General features: G+C 36.1%; 1 protein-coding gene across 1 annotated transcript; it reads left to right on the top strand.

Annotated features, from left to right (window-relative positions):
* The first annotated feature begins 3,338 nt into the window (after positions 1–3,338).
* LOC109206805 lies at positions 3,339–14,016 on the top strand. The gene is made up of 12 exons (XM_019369667.1): positions 3,339–3,577; positions 3,667–3,728; positions 3,941–3,991; positions 4,087–4,113; positions 4,544–4,648; positions 5,696–5,803; positions 5,995–6,066; positions 6,149–6,199; positions 6,486–6,548; positions 6,629–6,753; positions 12,082–12,283; positions 12,825–14,016. Exons 1-12 carry the CDS (start codon positions 3,493–3,495, stop codon positions 13,533–13,535), a joined length of 1,662 nt encoding a protein of 553 aa, XP_019225212.1. The 5' UTR covers positions 3,339–3,492; the 3' UTR covers positions 13,536–14,016.
* Positions 14,017–16,735: the final 2,719 nt, after the last annotated feature.

Below are 16,735 nucleotides of genomic sequence, written 5' to 3'. Positions count from 1 at the left end.
TTTGTAAGAACTTCATCGGGCTAGTTTTGAAGGTTTAAATTGTAGGATCTTCTTTTATTGGTGATAATAAAATTGGATAATTAATTAAGGTAATATACTTAAATCAACATCAACTATTAACATTGGTACCTTGTTCTGCTATTTGCCATATTTAGATAATATATTACATCTTGCCGTAAAATGAAACCATCACTAATGAACAATTCAATTTTGAAAACAAAAGGTCTAAAAAAGAGATAATATACAACACAAAATTAAGAATTCAACACAACACATAGTTCTATGAGTTATAGTAAATATTCTATGATATAATTTCAAGAGTAATAAATAAATAAAAATTCAACACAAGGTTTAGTATTGTATTTCTATAATATCTTTGCACTATCCGTCATTTCTATTTTTTTTATCTACTTTTGTATTTGGCGTATTTTTGGATTTCCAAAATAAGGTATTAAAGGAAAAAGAGAGAAAATATAGCTGTTTGCTCAAAAGTTATCATATACCTTATGAGTGTAAACAATATAAATAAATCACGGGAAAATCATAGCAAAACGTAATAATCCATTGGACCAAATGAAAGAAACGAAAATAAATACTCAGAGTTAGGAGGAGAAACATTAAAAGCCTTTATTGATAGTGTTGATTTGGCCTGCCTCTCCATGAAGAGGTTCAGAGCCTTACAATGATGTTCCACTTTCCCATAATATGTGTCTCGTTATATCTTTCTCTCTCTCTCTTGAATAGTAAAGAAGAAGAAGCTCCCTGAAGAGGTTCCCTCTCTTGGTATTTATAGCTGTGAGCTTCGTGAGCTGGCAATAAGTGTCCGTGACCACGTTGGGGTTTCGCCTTTATTATGACGGACGGGCCGTAGCCTTGTTGGTCGAATCAGATAAGGGTTGGATACCGTTAATTCTGAGTGGTTGTACCACTAATCAATCATGAATTAGCTTAAGACGGGATTAACTTCGTTAATTATCGTGAGGTCGGATTCTGACCCATACAATAACTTTTAAAACACTTAATGAAAATTGAGAAAATGTCACTATTACAATATTTAATCAAATTCAACTAAACGTTTAGTTTTTTTTTATATGTCTATAGTTTTATATGTTTGTGATTGTGATATATTATTAATTGAAAATAATATAAAATTCGATACCCAAAAACCAAGGCAAACACACATAAACATGTCATTTTAAAAAAAAAAAAAAAGACAAAGGAGTACAATGAAAATGAGAAGAAGCAAAAAGAGGAGGAAGAGGAGAAGTCATTAACCATTTTATTTTTTAAATCTTTAATCAGGCCTATTCATTCTACGGAAATCTAAAGCAACAAATGATAGTAATATTATAAAGAGAACAAAAATAAAATTATATAGACCCTACCTGATAATTATATTTTCAGATTTTGCAGGAGAAATATTCTGACCCAATAACATGTACCTCCTCTATTCAAATTGTAGATTGAAAACAAGAATTCAACTATGTAATACATCTGTAAATCCAAATGGTATTTTTTTTCTAATACATCTGTAATACGAACTTACATATTTAACTATATATTTATGTAAGTGGTAACATAAAATGGTCTTCTCATACATATACACGAACACAGACACTTTGGGCATAACTTTATCAGAAGAAAGCGAGAGAATATAATAAATGTTTATGGATTTTCAACTACTTTGCCGGTACTGCACTCTCTGAAATAGTCCCTGCAATAATATCCTTAAAATCCTCCGATCAGACATGTAGATAAGTTCCAACCACTTGTCACGAAAAAATTTAGTTTCTTTAACACAAAAAAACTAATAGTTTTTTTATTTTAAAAGGTCACACCCTTCCATAGTATGTCCAAGTATTGCTCTCAAAAGAAACGTTATCAAAATGAGCCAAATATAAGCTTTCAAGGATGGTGAAAAAAATATAATACTAAAGTAAGAATTACCTGGACCAGTTAAGAAGTTGCATTGGCTGTCGAAGTTGCTTGGAAAACCAAAGATCTAAACCTTGCGAGTCTCCTTTTTTCAGAGTGCTGGTGGTGTTCTTTCCTTTGTAGATACATTTTGACCATAAGAATGAGAAGGCAGAAGTTTTAATCGATTGATTGTTATAACTTATTGAAAAAATAACAGTCTCTATGGGGACATTTGATAAAAAAAAGTTGACAACAATTATAACTTTTCGTTATCATCTCTAATTGCAAGATAAATAAACAATAACTGGGAAGATCAAACAACCAAATAATTGATAGATAATGGCAAAAAAAAAAGGAAGTTAAAGATAAACACTTTTCCTGGTCTAAAAGTGGTGGCAATGTTATGGTTGAGATAGTGTCTCTGGAAACAGGAACACCATAAAAGCTCTTCCCAAATGTTTCAATTTTTTCCGTTTCGTATCTAAAAAGAGTCAGCAAAACTGACTACTTCAGATTATAGAAGAAAGAAAGAAGTTAAAATCACACGAAATGATACTTAAACTTATTCCATCAATAAATAGCACTAACATTGAATAAAAAAAATTAGGATAATTAAAAAGCAATGAAAGGGACCTGCAAACTCATGTATTGTCCTTGAAGCACGTGAGTGCTTGCGAGCAATTATGTTGCTGAACCTTGATTTCCGACTCTGATTCGAATTGAACGTCTGTCACCAGCGGCTCCAAATTTGCCTTGTCTTAGATTTTGGGGAGGGCACAGTTGTTTGAGACGTTTGGAGATATGAGGAATGGACGGCTTGTTTAGGTTGGGCTTCCAAGCAACGTTTAGAGTGTCTAGTAAATGACCCAAGAAAACGTTTCAAGTAACGGTTGTTTATTGTTTAATTAATACAGAATTTTAAGTTTCTATGAAGTACTAATTAATTAAATGAGAATTGCTGGACATATCAGGATGCCACATCACCTTTTCAATGTCCAGCTTTATAGATATATATAGATTAGACTAAACATGATGCTAATTAATAAGACGGCCCACTCTCTTTTTCGAATAGCTTTATCGTATGCTTGCCTTAAAAAGAACCTAAAAAAATAAATAATACTAATATAATATAGCTCGAAGCAACTTGAAATAAAGAGGGGATAAGAACCTACTATTCCATTTTCTGTTTCCCTCCATTACATTAACCTAAAAATTAACGACACTGTTAGAAAGAAAAGAATTTTTTTTGATCACACTAGGGTAGCAAGTTGCCAGCTACAGTATTCTGCTTAGGGAAACATCCACTTTAAACAAAATTAATTCAAACAATAATTCTGAAAATATTGTCATTCAAACACAATTTTTTTTTACAAAATTATATTCCACCTAAATTCTTAAGCCAAAATGTTTAGATTTACAATTATAACTGATAGGTCATGCTCGCGCCTCTCCCCGGCCTTTTTGAGCCTCCATTATTAGCTAACCAAAATCTCCCTCCCCCCCTCTCTCTAGAATAAAACCCCAAATCTTGACTTCGGGCAGAATATTGTCCAAGTTAGGGTGGTGAAGTTGGGGATGGAGGAAAAGGATCAGCAGCCACCAGCATCTAAGATACAGATATACCCCACCTCCACTGGTGAAATCTCTCCCTTTTGGCGAGGTCCTGCTTCCTCTCTCTTGTTTTTTGGGTTAACGTTATTTGGATTACTTCGTTACTGAATTTGTAGCTTTTTCCCCCTCTGGTAACAGAGAAGTATGAAAGAGATGCAAAGAAGTACTGGGATATCTTTTACAAGCGCCATCAAGACAAAGTACAGTTTCTTATACCCTCTTTAAACCCTTTGATCTGAATTTACTACTCTAACTATACCATTTTCTGTTTTTTGTCTACTGTTTACTTGTTACATTTGCTCAATGCCTGATTTTTGATCCTCCTTGAGTGGTTGAACTGATGATGCTTTGCTGTCTTTTTGTTTTGTTTTTTTGTGTGTGTTTTTTCTTGTGGATTTGAAATTCGAATCAGTTCTTTAAAGACAGGCACTACCTGGACAAAGAATGGGGCCAATACTTCTCTGTGAGTGAACAAGACTATGGAAAGTTATGATTTTTATTCTCAAACTGTGATGGTACATTTGAATATTGATATGATCTTGTTCTTACTCTTTGCAGGGGACTGACGGGAAAGTCATACTTGAGGTAATTCTCTAGTTTAGCATGCTTTTGTTCTTTTTATCCTTCGAATATTCTGAGCCCCTTTTTTTTGGAATTATAACAAATGGTTATCTAACAATCTATTTTAGCACAATTTTGTGACAGGATGTACATGCCTGTCTATTTTCATCATGTAGAGATTATCTCCTGTATTTTCTTAGGAGCTCAATTTGCTACCATCATTTAACTTTTGGTGCCATTGTGGTGTCCACCAATAGAGTTGTAATTTTCTTATCACCTTTTTCGGCATTCAAATAAATGCTGTTGAAAGCTCCTAAATTTTTCAAGCTTAGTTAACCTTCTTGTTATGCAATGATCACAATCTAACATATATTTGTGTGATATTGTTTGTTAAAGGAATTGGTTCATCTGTTCTTCCATTACACTTGGACTGATGGTATACTGCTTATTACAGGTTGGCTGTGGGGCTGGAAATACCATCTTTCCTTTGCTTGCTACAATACCAAATATATTTGTCCATGCCTGCGATTTTTCACCTCGAGCTGTGAACTTAGTTAAGGTATATATTTAGTTCTTTCGGTGGTCCTCTAAAAGTAACAATGGTATAAAGTATTTGCCCTTAGTTGTTTAAATATTGTTGAAATCGAGTGGAGGTTAAGAATTTTCAGCTTGTTGGACATGCCCATTTCTCAAAAACTGTACCAAAAAAACTTCTAACAAGTCATTGACAAAATCTGGTTCATCTTGCTGCTTGTGTTGGATATGTGTCCTTTCTTTTTTGGATATATCTGCTTCAGTTATCATATGAGATTTCTTATTTTTGGGTTGGGTTCTTTTTGAAACACATTGCCATGCTATGTCGTTTGTAGAGCTGAGGCACATTAGAATGCCTTAGTCCATGATATGTGGGTCTTATAATCTTACGTTTCATTTCTTTCATTTTTAATGTTATCACCACATAACAACATTCTGTAACAGTTGCTCGAAGGCTAGAACTAACTTTTTCGCAATCCAAAAGTTAATAGATCAAACAAACTTTTCCATTGCTCTAAAGGTTTTCCTTGGAACATCTAATAGGATTGTGTTAAGAATATGTAAATGTGACAAGAGTGTACACCGTCTAAATATGGAAAGCTCTACAATCCCTAGAGTTTTGTGATTAGGAAGATATCTAGACTGTAATTATATATTTAAATCCCAATAGGCTTGAGGAATAATCAAGTCATTCATTATCAAAATCACTTCTCTTCTCCCTTCTTTTCATGATATCAAGAGTCAACCATATTCTTGGTTTACCCAATGTTGCGCCTCCATTTTTTGTTTTCTATACACCAGATGTCCAATCCTGAGTGTGTCTGGGGGGGGGGGGGGGTTAGAGTGTTCCATGTTGGTTGAGTGTGTGTTGTCTCTCCTTACATTGTTTTGGACAATGGGCAGTTCATGAGCTAGATTCTGAAGTTGAGTAAGGTAGAAGAGCAATTTTTCTTGACAGGTTGCATGTTAGCTTGTGGTTGATGCGAAGAGTAAGTTTCTTTTCTAGGATGTGTTGCGAAAGTGCAAATACAGTCACTGATTTGTGTTAAAAGTTTATTTGTATTTATTGCAGTCGCACAAGGATTTTGATGATGCTCGGGTGAATGCATTTGTCTGTGATCCAACCGTTGATGACCTGATCCAGTATATTTCTCCTTCATCAGTGGATGTTGTTACCATGGTACTCGACCAAAGTTTTTTTCTATAATTTGTGGGCTATTCCACTTTTATCGACACACTTTCTGCATAACAAATTATGTTGGCCCGTAATTATTTACTTAAAGCATGAGTCTTGAATGTTTATTTCTGTTCCAATTTTGGTTAGATTATGCAACATATATTATTTAACAAATAAGCTGACTTGTTAAGCAGATATTTGTTCTATCTGCAGTATCCCCTGAGAAGATGCCTCTGATGTTACAAAACATCAGAAAAGTTCTGAAGGTGAGATACAAGTTCTTAAATATTTCGTTGGTTGTGCTGTTTGATTTCATTATCATGACTCTTATATTTTTTTTCTTTCCAGAAAGATGGCTGTGTCTTATTTCGTGACTATGCAACTGGTGACCTTGCACAGGTTTAGACTTCATCACATAGTATCTTAATCTAATTATTCTTACCATATTGCATGAACTGATTATTTTTTGCAATAATTTTGGATTTACTTAATTGCCTTCTTATGTTGCGTAATACTGTGATGGGATGGCGGCCTTTGAATTTTAACTTGATTAAGTTTGGGTTGTAATATCACTTTTTTTGTTTATTTTATCTCTGGACTTACTGATATATTTTTTTTTAATATCAATTGTTTGAAAATGTAAATATTTGGGAATGATTTATACATACATGGTTTGTATTTCCAGGAAAGGCTTATTTCCAAGGAACAAAAAATCAGTGATAACTTCTATGTTCGGGGTGATGGGACTGTAAGTTCTACTGATACAAATTGAGTTTTCTCAGAGAACGGGACTTATATTGTTGCTGAGCATCTTATTTCTATCAACAGCGGGCTTTCTACTTTTCTGATGAGTTCTTAGTGAATCTCTTCAATGAAAATGGTTTTGATTCTGAGGAGCACATCTTGTGTTTCAAGCAAGTGGAAAATCGGTCAAGGGAGTTAGTGATGAATAGGTATATGATTGTTACCTTTTTATTTGTTACTTCCTCCATTTTATTGTATGCGAGTATTTGACTGGATACTAAGTTAGATTTAGTTTGGCTTAAATATTATATTAGTGATATTAAAAGAAAATATTATTGTTGTTGAAAAGTTAGTCATAAAAGTTTAAAATTTGTATAGATTAATGAGTTTGAATTTTTGACCGTTGTAACAGTTGTACATGATATTGAGATGTTGTCAAACATTTTTTAACGTTCCAAAATGGAAAGAATTTCATATAAATTGGAAAACTTGATAGAGGAAATACCACATCAAAGTTCAACAATGGAATAGATCAATGACTTTGAACAGTTATACGACCAACAAAATTATTAGAATGTTGGGGCACTAAAGTCCAACACATCCACAAGATGAGTGTTGCCGAGATCCAGATGCTAAGATGGATGCACCGTCATACAAACTTAGACAAGATTAAAAATGGCCATATTCACTAGAAGGTGCAAGTAATTTAGCAAAATCATGTCCTACGTCGACCTTCAGATGCACCAGTTCACAGGTGTGAAATCATCGTGAATGAAGGTGTTTTAAGGGAACGAGGAAGACGTAAAAGCACAACGAAGGAAGTTCTCTGGAAAGACCAACAATGTCTTGGAACCCATGCAAAATTAGCGAAAGATAGGGTTGTCATGGAAGAAAAGATGTATATAGCCCATACAATTAGTCGAGAATAGTGTTTTAGTCATGTTAGAACGTTTACTTTAGGTTTTAGTCTTTCTAGGAGTTCTTTACCCCTATTAGAGATTTTTATACCAGTAGAAAATATAGAAAATTCCTAGTACATTTTTGAAGTTTTTAATAAAGGTCCTTACCTGATAAAAAAGTACTTTATAGTTTTATTTTGTATAATGTTGGACCGAGATGAATTTTAATGGAGAAATATGGTTAGTCAGGATTCTTAGAGCCGACCCAACGTGTTTGAGACGGAAGCATAGTTGTTGTTGTTAGCTATTAATGAATTTGGATTTTTGAATGTTGTAAAAGCTAAAAATGAGATGATGTCCAAGATTTTGATACATCCCAATATAAAAAGAACGTCAATTGAACTGAGAAGAGTTATCTGTATTCTCTGGGAGGTTTGTATGCTTTTCATTATACCTGAGGTGTTTTCTATTTCTGAGCTCTAGGTAGATTGGCCATATATAATTGGACATATGAAAGTTTTACATCTTACATCTTAACTAGTATGTATAATGGTTCCACATTTGGTTTGACGTTCAGAGAACTTCAGTTACTCTTGAATTAATATCTGCCTCTGCATAAATGCTAGAAGTAACACTTCTAGCAAGCTGAATGTCTTGTTATTTTTGAATTTCTTGATTAATACCCTTATGTAATACTTTATCCTAAATAAAGTTTCTTTTGAGCACTATCTACTGAGTTTCGAATTGCGCGAGAGCTGGACCTCAAGGATTTCCGGATTGTAGAAAAACAAAGTTTCTTCTGAGATAATATGGCATATTATGTTTGACAGAACCTTCAATTCTCTTAAATGGTGAAAGATATGTAAACTATTTTACTAGTTTTTGTCATGTCAGGCACTTACCTGATCATCTTGAGCTACATTAATCGTGGAGGTAGGAGGCATATAGGTTTTTGTTGATGAAGTAAGGTGTTGTATTGCTGGCATCAAGAAGATGCAATTAGTACAAAAGAAGAGATGTTAGCTCCAGTACATCATGTGCTATTCTAATCATAGGGAGCTAACCAAAAAAAATGGGCCATCAGGCTAGGCTCATTTGAACCAATAAAGTCTAGAAAGGGGATAACATTATTTACAGGGGAGATATTTCTCCAACTAAAAAGATACACCAAACGTCTAGCTTTCAAAAAGTGAATAGGAGTTGAAATGCCATCAAAACATCTTCGATTCCTTTCTGTCCAAAGACACCAAAATATGCAACCTGGGACCATTTTCCAGATACTTTTGATGGCCTTGCTGACTTTCCAAAAGCTCCAGCTTTCAACTGCTTTCTTAATGTTCTGGGGTAGTGTCCAGCTGATACCAAAAATTGAGAAGAACATGTGCCAGAGATCAATAGCCACTGTGCAATGCAGAAATAGGTGATTGATTGATTCTGAGTTTAGCTTACACATGTGGCATCTATTAACAATCTGGAAGCTCCTCCTACAAAGATTGTCTTGTGTCAAAATAGCACCTTTAAGAGCCGTCCATGCAAAACAGCTGACCTTTGTAGGCATTTTGGTTTTCCAGATTAGCTTCCAAGGCCACATGTCAATAACTTCATTCAAAGCACAAAGTTTATTGTAGCCTGCCTTCACTGTATATGCCCCTTCCTTAGAAGTGCCCCATCGTAGCTTATCCGTGTGCTGGATACTCATTGTACAATTTGCTAACCTTCCAAGTAGGTCAAGCACTTCTTCTATCTCCCAGTCTTGTATGTTTCTCCTGAAAAGGACCTCCCAAGTGTTGTTGGATCTATTCTGTGCGACTGTTGAGTTAGGATCAGTAGCTAGGTGGAATAGAGTGGGGAAAGTTTCTTGAAGTGTGAAGTTCCCTAGCCACTTATCCTTCCAAAATTTCACATGTGCTCCATTACCAACTTTGAAGGACACTTCTTGTTGGAAGACTTCCTTTAGGCTGTTGATGTGCTTCCAGGGCCCAACCCTATGAGGAGCTCTTGTGGTTCTGGTACTCCAATTATCCAGCTGACCATATTTGGCTTTTACTATTTCCTTCCATAAGCTTGTGCCTTCTTGCCCATATCTCCAATGCCACTTCATTAGCAAACTCTTGTTGTGTTTTGAAAGATCTCTAATGCCCAGACCACCTAGTGACTTTGGCTGAGTTACAGTTGCCCACTTCACCAAATGGAATTTGTGACCTTCACTGTTACCTTCCCATAAAAAGGATCTTCTCAATTTGTCTAGCTGCTTTTGGACTTTACTTGGCATAGGGAATAGGGACATGATGTAGGTTGGTATGCTGTCCAAAACACTGTTGATCAGAGTCACCCTTCCACCCATTGAGAGATACTGCATCTGCCAAGTTGCTAACCTTTTCTCCACTTTCTCAATCACACCATTCCACACCTCCACTGACTTATGTTTTGCTCCCAAGGGTAGTCCGAGGTAGGTAGTAGGAAATGAGCCAATGTCACAACTCATTATACCTGCCAGCTCGTCTAAGTTAGGTACCACATTGACAGGATATATCATGCTTTTCAGCATGTTTATGTGTAGACCTGAAATAGATTCAAAAATAAGGAGGGTTAGATTGAGGTACTGCAGCTGCAGTTTTTCAGCCCCACAGAAGATTAGTGTGTCATCTGCGTATAACAAATGGGAGATTGAGATTGAATTCCCTGAGTTGCTGCTTATCTTGAACCCTTCAATCCATTCTAATTGCCTTGCTTTATCAAGCATTTTGCTCAAACCTTCCATTGCTATGATGAAGAGAAAAGGCGAGAGAGGGTCTCCCTGCCTAATCCCTTTCCGAGGGGAGAAAAAGCCAACTGAAGATCTGTTGATGAGGACTGAGTATTTGACAGTGGTTAGACTGAACTTGATCCACCTTATCCATCTTTCACCAAATCCCATTCCCCTTAGTGTTGACAGAAGATAGAACCAGTTGACTTGATCAAATACCTTCTCTATGTCTAGTTTACATAGGATTCCAGGGACTCCACTTTTAAGTCTCTCATCCAGCAGCTCATTTGCAATAAGAGCTGCATCAGTTATCTGTCTATCTTTTAGGAATGCATTCTGTTCCCCTGAGATTAGCTTCCCCATCACTGTCTTCATTCTTTCTGCCAGAAGTTTAGCCACCATCTTATACACACTTCCAATAAGGCTTATTGGTCTAAAGTCCTTGAGCTCTACTGCACCTTTTTTCTTCGGGACAAGTGCAATGAAGGAGGCATTGTTGGACTTTACCATATGACAGTTATGGTGGAAATGGTTGATTGCTGCCATAATGTCCGGCTTGATAAAGTTCCAAGTTTTTTGGTAAAAAGCCATTGTGTAGCCGTCAGGCCCTGGGGCTTTATCTGGTGCACAAGAATTGATGGCTGCCATCACTTCTTCTTCTTCAAAGGCTCTTTCCAGGCACACTTCTTCCTCCATCGAGATCCTAGCTAAGTTTTCAAAATTGACACTAGGCCTCCATTGCTCACTTTCTGAATAGAGCCCTTGATAAAAGCTTAGGATTTCAGCTTTGATGGATTCTTGGTCCTTCAGTGATTTCCTCCCCTATCTTCAATCTGTCAATGTAATTGTTCCTTCTGTGGGAGTTAGCCATTTTCTGAAAGAACTTAGTGTTCCTTTCACCTTCTTTAAGCCATAAACATCTTGATTTTTGTCTCCATGAAACCTCCTCAACCTTTGCTATTTGCTGTAATTCCAGTCTTATCTGCATTAGTTTCTCCTTTTCAACTTGTGTTTGGGTCCTGTTCTCTGTTGTTTGCTCCAGCATTGCTAACTCCTCCAGTAGTTTAGTCTTTTGTGTATAGGTTAACTATATACCCCTAACTTGTTGAAGGTGATAGTTCTCTTCCTGGTTATGACCTCATTGAACCTAAATCAGTTTCTTAACCAATTAAAGTGGATTCATAATGTGAAGAAGGAGCAAGTTTGAAGAGTCCTTGCGGCAGTCCTTATTTAGATCGGCCTTCCCCAAGGAATCTCTTTGCTTGACATGCAAAGAACTGTAATATTCCTTCTCTAAGCTGTGAACTGGCCTTCATAGCAATCCATAATTATCATTCCTTCCACCCTTTCCTACCCTGCAAAATTAGCCATGCCGTTCTTGTCTAACTCTTGCTTATTGAAGTGAATTGCTTTTTCCTTCATGTTCAATTCTTCCTTGGGTGGGAGGTTTGTTCAAATTTTAAAGATTTTAGATTTTACCGAGGGTTTTTCTGACCCCCCTCCAACCTTTGTCTTGAGTATTTGCAGTTGCCCCGTGAGCTGAGAGGCAACATGCGGAGCAACTTTGGAGGTATTCCTTATTGGAAACTTGATATTGCACACTGCTCAAAGTTGCTCTTTCAGTGCTTAATTTGTTGGGGTTGTGGTCTTGATAATTTTTTTTTTAAAAAGAATTGTTGGGTTTGTGGTGTGGGTTCAAAACGCAGACCACATACAATCAAGGACTGATGCTTAGATGAAGATCAAAGCTAGAGACTGTATTGCATTAATGCTATCCTCTTGTATTGGGGTTCCCCCCACATCTCATCCATTTGATACTTGACTTTGAGTATTATCTTTTGATTTACTGTTGGTGTATTGGATAAAGACATACTTTATTGTTGTGGTTTCAGGCGTTGGGTTCAAGCTGTATTTCGTGTCGGTAGTGGGAAATCTGGAGGGAAAACTGAAAGCAAGGTGAGATTCCTTGGTAAGGATAATGACAAGCCTGAAATACAAAAAGTTTCCCTTGAACACTCTGCAAATGAGACTGAAGTTGATATCTCCGACGGGATGGCTCTTGAAATGTTTGGTATTTCATCTCCCAAGGAGGAGGTACAGAATTTTCATTCACTTCTAGTGTTAATTCCTCTTGCTGTTATGAAGATACAGAAATTGCGAGGATAATAATAGAGTAAGTAGTTCCAGAAGGGAACATGGCTAGAATTTGTGCTTATGCATTAGCACTGACATTATGGTTAAGCAATCATGGCCTATGTATACATGTAATGCTCATGCATTGATCCAGGGGTGGCAAGTGACCCTTCTTATAATTCAAATAAACTAAATGTTCTTGCTGTATCTCATCATTTGCTTCTGGTATCTGATCCGAGTTTATAGATACAGGTTCCTGATTAAATAGTAATATCAGTATTTCAAACATTGATACTTTTAGTCTAGGATAGCTGTTGTCAGTTTTGCCTCCATAATGGGTAGCATATTCTAATATGAACCAGGTGGTTAGTCATGATTGCTTCAGAATTATGAAGTTGGGGTCACTTGGATCCCCGTAAAAGCTTGTATAAAGTGATTCCTAAATGTTTCAACGTTTTATCCGCCAGTTACCGACTTACATGCTTATTCGTCAACATTCTAGATTCTTGATGTCATCTCCAGAGACTATTCTTTCAAGATAAATGTCCTCTCAAAAGAGTATCAGCATACCTGCAAATCAACTGGCTTAATGTTATGGGAATCAGCTCGGCTTATGGCTTCTGTCCTTGCTACTAACCAGACCATTGTTTCAGGCAAAAGTGTTTTAGAGCTGGGTTGTGGATGTGGGGGCATTTGCTCCATGGTTGCTGCTAGATCTGCTAATCTTGTGGTTGCCACTGATGGAGACACAAAAGCACTTGATCTATTAAACCAGAATGTCGCTCTGAATCTCCAACCATCAACTCGTGCAAGTCTAATAACAAAAAAGCTTGAGTGGGGAAATAGAGATGATGTAGAGGCTATCAAAAGGCTAAATGATAGAGGTTTCGATGTCATAATAGGCACAGATGTCACGTATGTTGCTGATGCAATCTCTCCTTTGTTTGCAACTGCAAAAGAGCTGATCCGATCTGGCAGAGGCGATAAGGAGGATTGCACACCAGCTCTAATCCTTTGTCACGTCTTTCGCAGAGTTGATGAACCATCTATACTTTCAGCAGCGTCAGAATTTGGTTTCAGGTTGGTGGATAGGTGGCCGCTTACCCCCACTAGCACACCTCAGAACATTATCCAAAGCTGGTTCTCCCAGGGCAACCTTGAAGCTTGTGTTCCCACCACTGCACTGAATATTCTGTATTTCCACAAGTTTTAGGTTTAAATCTTGGAGGAATTTTATTTTCTGCATCCAGGGAAAGGGGAAATGTACCAGAAGGCTGCTCAAGAGTTCTTCGGTCCTGGTTCTTGGCGCTGCCCAGTATTTAACCCTTCAAGGCTTCGAGCATTGAATCTGTGCTTGTGTTAGCGCGTTCCTTATCAGCAAATTGATTTGCATGTAGCTAAATATGCTATTGTTATCGTTAGGAAGTTGAAGCTGTTCTTATGGGAAAGGTAGTGATACCATTCTCTCTTGGATGCATTCTTTCCCTTTGTTGTCTTGATTGTTTACCAAGATTCAGGAAGTTTTTTAGTTGCCCAAACTGAACCATGTTTACTTAATATTGTTGTGTTATAGTGAAACCCTTATATCTCTTGAATGCTTGCTATCCCTTGCTGTCTTAGTTACCAAGATTCAGGAACCTTTTCATTGACCAAATTGACCATATACTTCATATTGGTTTGTTATGATGCTGAAATATGGTGTATGCAACTTTTTTATAGGGATCAAGAGCGCTTTATTTATTTATTTATTTTTGTTGTTGTGGTTTTTCCTACTTATATCTAAGAGTGGTAAGTAATCTAATCGGGACGTGGCAAACTGTCTTTTTTAGAATATTTTCCATGAATAAATGCAGAGGTTCTGGCTCACAGGAAATGACATTGTGAGATTGAGATCAAAGGACGTCATGAATGAAGACGAGAAAGTTTTACCTCAAAGAATATATCCCATAGAAGTCTATAGGCATCAGTGTTTGGCGCATTACTTGAAAAGAAAAAGTATCTACCACAAAACTAGTTGTTTTATTATTTTTTAAATGGCCGAGGCAGTCAAATGGATTGTGAGAATTTGAATAATATTTAATTAGTTTGAGATTGAGGCGTAATTGTTTAGTATGAGAAGAAGAGATGAATCAATAAGAAAATTCGACTCGCAAAGTAGTTTAAGACGTGAAAAATTGAAATGGCCAAAACGCTTTCGAGGGTAAAAATTGCACGGGGCGCCCTATTTGGTCGCCCTCATTTAACCTATACCCATTTTTTTAAAAAGTTTTAACTTGTACCCACTTTTTAAACAACTTCAGCCCCCTTTTTCTTTTTCCTTCTCCTCCAAACGAATTTCTCTTTCCGGTACGAAACGAATCTCTCTTTCCCTCTGCTTCTTTGATTCCAAGTATTTTTCCCACTTTTTCTTGATGGTAAAAGTGATTTTACCCTCATCTCCTCGAACGAATGGTGTTCTCTTTCCCATAAATTCTTATCTAAAAGAAGTTCTTCTTCTGATTTGGGATAATTGATTTGTATTTGCTTCTTTTGGGACTCAGTTAAATTTACTAGACAACGTGCTCTTAGGCTGATGCTTTCTGAATTGTTTCCAAGGAATACTTCTATCATATGTTCTGCCCTTTTTTCCTCTTTCAAACAACTAATTTTCTTCTCTGGATCCGGCGTTTCTGCCATTTTGATAATTCGACGCAGCTGAAGTTCTTTAGCGAAGTTCGCCAGTTACAAAACAAAAACTTCAGATTTAGAGCTGAAGTTCGCCAGTTACAAAACAAAAACTTCAGCTCTAGAGCTGAAGTTCGCCAGTTACAAGAGAATTCGCCAGTTACAAAAACAAAAACTTTAGCACACTTGGTTCAGCATACTTGCTACTTCAGTCCCGTCTACTAGAATGCTGAAGTTTTGCGTGATTGCTTTTGCTACTTCAGTCCCGTATGCTGAAGTTACGCGAAAAAGTGAATACGCTTGTAATTTTTTTGCAAAGCGGGCACAAGTTAAAACGTGACCCAAAAAGCGGGTATAGATGCAAATCCCCCTTTCGAGGCTAGTTGAAAGGCTCTCTTATTTAGTCATTCTTTATTCATTTCCTCTGGTATCTTCTTGAGCAAATCATTTCGTTTATTTTTGTTTTAGTGTTATTTAATTATATTCCATTTGAAGTTTTATGTATATACATTTTAGTTTTACTTTTTTTTTTTGAATTGAAGAAAATGGAGAAAACTACCTCTCCATCTTGTATAAATTGTTTTACTTGAGCCAAATGGAAATCGATTGTTATAAAGGCTTAGCAGGTATGATAATATTCTGCACCTACTGATTTAAAATTTGGATCCACATGTGATTAACAACCTTAGTATCACTAGGATTGTTCAATTAATTTTTAACCTTTTGAGATTATAAGCACGTTTCAACCAAATTATCTATGATTGAACTTAATTTATACTAATTGTTAATTTTTTGATCAATAATCTTTCATCTATTGTGCCTCTACCAACAACTATTCACTATCAACAACAACTAATTATTAAGAAGAGGAGAATTCTATATTTACATTTTTGGCAGTTATGATTAATTAACTATTCTCCTTTCCTTTGGTATTCCTTTATACTATCTTCAGTCTCTAAATTAAAAAGAGAGCCTTAAATACTTAAAGAATATAAAACTAATACAAATTGTTTCACGTATTGATATTTAAAAATGTAATGATAGCCTATACAGTTAAAAACCACAGTAATTCATTGAGCAAGAACTAGCTAGAAATAACAAGTTTGTATAATTATTTTTTCAACTACTTAGATTTTCTGAGCTTCGCCAGTGTGGGCTTGCTTTCATTGCCAGTCCCAAGCCCAGATAAAGGAGGGTTACGGTAGGCTGGTAGCCCAATTCATGATGAATCCTCATAATACATACGAGTTGAGCTAAATGAAAGGAATGAGGACTCTTATCGCCGATCCCAACTTATTTGGAGCGTAGTAGTAATTGTTGTATTTAGATTTTCTGACACGACTCATTTGCATAAATTGTCTAGTGCGTGTTAGGATGATAGAAATTTCTTTTCAAATTTAATAATTTGTGTTATTTAAATTTTTTCTCAATGTATAAACGTTAAACTCTTTACACCAGAATAAATTAAATTACAAGGAAAAAAAAAATTAACACAAAGAGAGTGAGAAAGTGCTCATCTAACAGAGATATTTTCTTGTTTTTTTAGACGCTCTTATCATAACAAACAAACGTCTCTCTTTCTCATGCATGCATTGCTTTTCACCTACCTATTAATTTTCTCTATTAAAAACTACAATCCTACCCGCAAACACAACTATACCACACAAAAAGGCAGATTTTCAGATCAAAGAGAAAGTGTGTTTTAATTCCTTCTTTTTAGCTACGTAGTTTGTGTTTATTTCTTCTTAA

This window comes from Nicotiana attenuata, unplaced genomic scaffold, assembly GCF_001879085.1.
Source record: "Nicotiana attenuata strain UT unplaced genomic scaffold, NIATTr2, whole genome shotgun sequence".
Classification (NCBI taxonomy): Eukaryota; Viridiplantae; Streptophyta; class Magnoliopsida; order Solanales; family Solanaceae; genus Nicotiana; species Nicotiana attenuata.
The sequence above is the reverse complement of the archived record's forward strand: the minus strand, read 5'-3'. Positions and strand labels throughout refer to the sequence as shown.

Bases quoted from the DNA above. Each gene is read 5' to 3' on its own strand.
- LOC109206805 (XM_019369667.1), top strand. From the start codon at position 3,493: ATGGAGGAAAAGGATCAGCAGCCACCAGCATCTAAGATACAGATATAC. The intron at 4,649-5,695 runs GTATATATTTAG...TATTTATTGCAG, and splicing joins GAGCTGTGAACTTAGTTAAG to TCGCACAAGGATTTTGATGA. The intron at 6,754-12,081 runs GTATATGATTGT...TTGTGGTTTCAG, and splicing joins AGGGAGTTAGTGATGAATAG to GCGTTGGGTTCAAGCTGTAT.